Source organism: Octopus bimaculoides, chromosome 25 (genome assembly GCF_001194135.2).
Source record: "Octopus bimaculoides isolate UCB-OBI-ISO-001 chromosome 25, ASM119413v2, whole genome shotgun sequence".
NCBI lineage: Eukaryota > Metazoa > Mollusca > Cephalopoda > Octopoda > Octopodidae > Octopus > Octopus bimaculoides.
In genome coordinates, this window is record NC_069005.1 from 35,215,001 (window position 1) to 35,221,159 (window position 6,159).

General features: G+C 38.5%; 1 protein-coding gene across 1 annotated transcript in view; it reads left to right on the forward strand.

Moving 5' to 3' along the window:
- LOC106867933 (HEAT repeat-containing protein 6) overlaps positions 1-6,159 on the forward strand; it is a 25,025-nt gene that overhangs the window by 15,294 nt on the left and 3,572 nt on the right. The window contains exons 19-24 of the mRNA XM_014913000.2: positions 947-1,107; positions 1,680-1,756; positions 2,320-2,400; positions 3,113-3,334; positions 3,916-4,063; positions 5,195-5,311. Of these exons, the coding sequence (XP_014768486.1) occupies positions 947-1,107; positions 1,680-1,756; positions 2,320-2,400; positions 3,113-3,334; positions 3,916-4,063; positions 5,195-5,311 (806 nt within the window). The remainder of the gene's footprint in view (positions 1-946; positions 1,108-1,679; positions 1,757-2,319; positions 2,401-3,112; positions 3,335-3,915; positions 4,064-5,194; positions 5,312-6,159) is intronic.

Here is a 6,159-nt window from a genome sequence, read left to right on the forward strand (position 1 = left end):
CAGTCCTCAGTCAAATCGTCCAACCCATGCTAGCATGGAAAGCGGACGTTAAACGATGATGATGATGATGATGATGATGATATATACACACACACTTGTGTGTTTACAACTGAATAAGAATGTTAACATTTGTCTTAAATATTTGTGATGGATGGGCAGAATCATTAAACAAATCTTATTCTTTTGTGTACATTAATGTTTTGAGTTCAATCCCCTTCATAAGCAACTTGGCTCTTTACCGTTTTGGATTCAATGAAATAAAGTACCAGTCATGTACTGAGTTAATCTAATTCATGGATCAAAAACTACCCAGTTTTAACTTATTTTACTTTTTCTTACATCGACCCCTGTTTATGTTATACAATGTCTTACATATAAAACTATTGCCATGAATCTCACTGTTTCTATCACTGACACTGTTTAAATAAGCAAATCTTTTAATTTTAATATAAAAAGGAAAACAATCTAACACAATCAACTGCTCAATGGACCCCAAATATAGGAAATTCGAGAAATTATCTGAGGCCCACAAAGAAGCCTCAAATGGCCACAAGTGGACTAGAACCCACTTGTGGCTGATCCCTCATTTGATGGAACGTTACGTACCCTGAAATTTGTGGTTTAGTATTAGTGTTTGAATTCAGTGTCACAATTGTTGAGGTTTTCAGTTGTCCCCTTCTTGTAGTATGACTTTTAAACAATTTTACTGTACAACATCACTATTTTATTCTACTTATTTGTATTTTATTGTGTTCGTTAAATATAATAAGTTAATTAACTGGGTTTGTTTATGATGATTGAAAAACAAATTGATAATGTCAAGTAGTTAATTATTTTATTGTAATAAGGTTGTTGTGATAATATTCATATAAAACATTCCCCTGATTCCTGGTGACTTGAAACCCTAATAATTTTGTTATTCTCTCTCTCTCTTTGTAATTTCCAGAGAAAACCAGGAAACACAATTCATTGAAGACTTCTCTGATTCTTTATTACTAAAACTCTTTGAAGCAGCAACAAAAGCCTCCCAAAACAATGACAAAATCCGTTCCAATGGAGTTCGAGCTTTAGGCAATCTACTCTGTTTTATTTCAGAAAAATCTCTGCGTGAGTTCTCACATGCGTCCTTACTCTTTATTCTTTATTCTATAAACAACTTATAAACCCTTAAATTCATTTGTCACCTTTTGTTTTGCTTTTTAACAGATAAACACAAGGTTTAGCCATTGAAATAAATGGGTTTTCTGCAATTCCTGATTATAGTTTGTTTTGATGCTAAATTGGGAGAAGCATTTGTGTATTGGATAAAATACCTTGTGGTATTTATTGCTTCCTGCATTTCTTTGTTCAGATCCCACTAGCATCTCATTCTTTCATGATCAAAAGACAAAATGGGGAAACTGTTAGAACTGTTGCAGTATTTCTTTTCTATTCTAAGTTCAAATACCACCTTGACCCATCAGCCCTCCATGGGTGGAATCAGAATTCATCTATACACTTGTACTTAACCATGGATAGCTTCTAAGCACTAAATAGTATTGAATCTGCTGAGGGTAAAGTGGAGTGATGGGAGTGGTGGTAGTGGTTGCTTATGTGATAAATATGGTCTTTAGAAAGTCGAGCAACCACCTGTGAAGTTGCATTGTGACTGATCAAAGTCCAACTTTTCCATTCCACAGGAAATCCAAACATTCAGTCCCATATTGAGACAGCCGTGAAATGTTTAGTTGAAAATGCTTCTGCAGGAATAATGAAGGTAAGTAACTGGCTTAATCTTAGCATTTAACTTGCTTTCTCTCCTTCACATATTTCATTCTTCGCCCAGAGATTTCTTCTTCATTTATCTTTCCAGGTTAGCATCAATTAGAACGGAATTGATCTTGAGGTGTTACTTTTACAGCAGAATGTTCTTCTTGTTGCCAACCTCTACCTATTTATCAAATGAAGGTTGTCTAATACAGAATAGGCCTTCAAAAACACAGAACAACCAGTTGTAATGTCAACAAGAGATGTAAACATTGTCACCATTTTGCTCAGATGGGAGTCTGATGTTTACGTTCCTTGTTCACTTTACAAGAAACATAATGTTGTAGTTCCAGACATAGTTTATAACCACTGACATAATATAGTACCAAATATAATATATAACTCACCTCCTGTTTCATTGTCCACTCCACCATTGATGCTACTCCAAACACACACACACACGCACACACCCCTGCTACTCCACCTCTGTTATTTTGCTTCTCCCCCCCCCAACTCCTTCACCCATATTTGTTGCATCTTGAGATCCCATATCCCAATTTCCTTTTCTTTTAGGTTCGTTGGAATGCCTGCTATGCACTGAGTAACTTACTTAAGAATTCACTGCTGCCCCATGGTGAAAAAACTGACTGGAGTGTAAGTTGAAATCACTTTCCACATCCTTCATTTTGTATCAAGATTTCTCAGTTTGTGACTAAAGATTAACAAAATTGATTGAAATAGCAAATGAAGTCTACAGAGCTTTCATTATTCCTATAGTGGTGGGCATGGGAGGGGAAAGTGTTACATGTTTGCCTGTGATAGTTGTTTGGGTTGGAACAGCAGTCAAATGACTTCGAAACCACACTTTGCCTTATTAAAAATAGACACACAGGCACAGGAGTGGCTGTGTGGTAAGTAGCTTGCTTACCAACTACATGATTCCAGGTTCAGTCCCACTGCGTGGCACCTTGGGCAAGTGTCTTCTACTATAGCCTTGGGCCGACCAAAGCAGCTCCTTTCTTTTGATGAAGCTATTATTCTGGGTGAAGAAAAGACTGATTTGGTAGATGGAGTTCCATCAGATGCTCACCCCCCCCCCCCTCCACCAGTCAGGAAATGCAGTCAGTGGAAATTCCACATTGGCGAGAGAGAGAGAGAGCAATGACTCAGGAAACCTCAGCAGAGTTCCACAGGGAGTATTTTACGTAGGATGTGTGTGGTGCCTAGAAGTGCTATTTGCTGTATGTTATATATACTTGTTTGCCTTGGTGTTTTTGTTATGTATTTGTCTGAATATTTCTTCTGTCATACCTATTACAGAAAGGATTATTATTGTTATTATTATTGTTATTTTTCTTCTTCACAGGTCAGTGTGTATTGCAGTTTAAGTAACACTGTTCAGAATTGCAGCAACTTCAAAGTACGTATCAATGCTGCTCTTGCTCTTGGAACCCCGACCAGAAGGGAGCAATATGGACAGGCATCAGTCTTTGCCAATGTCTGGAATGCTTTAATCCTGGGTTTAATTAGCACAAACAAAGTGACAGATTTCTCTGAATTTCGGCACCGTGACACACTAATTGGACAGGTAGGTATTGTTGATGTTATTGTTAGTGGTGGTGGTGGCAGTAGTACCTTGTATCTATGGCAACACAACCTGGTTGAGCCAAACTTTACTCATAATAAAATTTGTACTCATCACTGGACATTTACATAACGTTTTATTAATACAACTGTGTGGTTTGTACCTACCCATGGTACCAATTTAATAACTAGATGGCCTCAGCCAGTGATAACTGAATGTCTTTTTTCTATATATTGTATGTAAACATCAGTAAGCAGAATTTCTTCTGTCTGAGGCCTTACACCTTATACACTCCATCATGTTTCCTGATTAATATGTTCTAATTAATGATGTCACAGTAATTTCTCTCTTCTGGCCATGTTTGCAACTTTAAAACCATTCACGTGTCCTAAATGTTTATCAACATATTGGGGACAGTCCACATAGTTCCAAGCTGGAGATGTTTTCTGAAATGAAACATTTAACTTAGATCTGTTCTGACTTTATTTAACCTGATGGAGCTGTATTACATCTCATCATATAACAAGCTTGCCACTTTTGTATTTCAATAAATAATTTTCTAACATTCTTTTTCTCTTTTACAGATTTGTACCACCATTTTACACCTGGCAGTGTTATTTGTGCCGGCAGATCTGGAAGAGTTGCACGTGTGTCTACCTGAACAAGCAACAACACTCGCTAGTCATTTGAGCAGCTATCAGCAGAATTCACCCCAAAACATCCCACAAATAAGTTGGTTATTTTTAAGAAAAAGCAATTGATCACAATATTGTGTGTGTGTGTGTATCATATGCCAAGGGGGAAAACTAGAAGTAATTGATAGCTTCCATTACCTAGGTGACCAGGTCAGAAGTGGGGTTGGATGCTCCAAGAGCGTAGCTGCTAGAATAAGAATAGGCTGAGCAAAGTTCAGAGAGCTCCTACCTCTGCTGGTAACAAAGGGCCTCTTGCTCTGATTGAAAGGCAGACTGTATGATGCCTGTGTGCAAACAGCCATGCAACATGGCAGTGAAACATGGACTGCCAAGGACTTGTGTAGTCTTGTAAGAAATGATACTAGAATGCTTTGTTGGATGTACAATGTCAGTGTGCAGCATGACAGAGTGTAAGTGTCCGGAGAGAAAAGTTGGACATGAGAGACGACTGTCCTGTTATGGCCTTGTGATGCCTATGGATGAGGACTGCTGTGTGAAAAAGTGTTACACTCGTATGGTGGAGGGAACCTGTGCTTGTGAAGACCTGGAGAGTTGAATGAAATCGTAGTTGTGGCCAATGCCGTCTGATTGGCACGTAAAAAGCACCGTTTGAGCATTGGGCCTCATAGAGACCATGACAGGTGACCAAGACCTTTGGCGATATACCACGCCTGTGTAGATTTGTCAAACCAAGTGAGACATTAGTTGTGGCTGATGTCAGTGTCAGCTCAATGGCACTTGTACTGGTAAGAAACATCCACTACACTCTCAGAGTGGTTGGCATTTGGAAGGGCATCCAATCATAGTGTTTCTACATTTTTGCGGGACCTTGCTGTGTAGGTGTTGTTGTGCAGTTGAGAAGCTCACATGCCGACCATGTGGTATTGGGTTCAGTCCAACTGCATGGTATCTTGGGCAAATGTTTTCCACTATAGCCCCAAACTGACCAAAGCCTTGTGAGTGGGTTTGATAGGCAAAATATCTGAAAAAAGCCTGTTGTATATACACACAGACACACGCACATGCTTATACATACATGTATGAATGTATGTGTGTGCCTGTGTATGAATATATGCGTGTGTGTATGTATGTGTGTGTACATATATGTGTGAGTGTATATATATATATATATATATATATAATCGAAATGTTATGTTCCACTTTTCAGCATCTGAAATCAAGAAAGTGATCAACCATTTAGAATACCTAGACCGAAGTGAGTTAAGCATGGCCGCTCAGGAAGCCCTGGATTCATTCCAGGCTGTTTTACTTGTGGAGTTTTCAGGTTTGTTTTGTCTCTCCTGCAAATATTTAATCAATTTTACACTCAGATCTTTAGCATTTCCACACAGCTATTGTGTGTGTGTGTATATATAAGAAGTTTGTAGGACGCAGCCATATGCAAGGGGTCTGTGTGGTCTCTTTGTTGCTTAACCTTAAGTCAGCGGACCTATAATCAACACCATTCCAACCATGACTACATTTTCTAATGTGTTCTTTCTTAAATTACTAAGTTGTAACTTGAGAGAAATTTGGTTCCTGTTTCTAGCAAGTCAAGCAACTTCTAGAGGGTCTCTCATTGTATTTTTTAATGTGTGAGTGTGTGTGTTTATGTGTACCAGGAATGTGTTGGATGTGTGTATGCCAGAAATGTGTAAGATATATATATAGTCACACACCAGAAATGTGTTGTTTGCATATATATGTGATTGTATACCAGAAGTTAGTTGAATGTATGCCTATTTGAAATGTGTAGATTATGTTTGTGGGTGTACAAGAATTATGTCGAGTATGTATATAGCAGAAATCATCATCATCGTTTAACGTCCGCTTTCCATGCTAGCATGGGTTGGACGATTTGACTGAGGACTGGTGGACCAGGAGGCGACACCAGGCTCCAATCTGATTTGGCAGAGTTTCTACAGCTGGGTGCCCTTCCTAACACCAACCACTCCGAGAGTGTAGTGGGTGCTTTTATGTGCCACCGGCACGAAGGCCAGTCAGGTGGTACTGGCAACGGCCATGCTCAAAATGGTGTCTTTTACGTGCCACAATATATATATATATATAGATATCCATATATATATATATATATAAGACCAGCTGAAAAGAAAAAAGTAAGGAGGTTTTTTT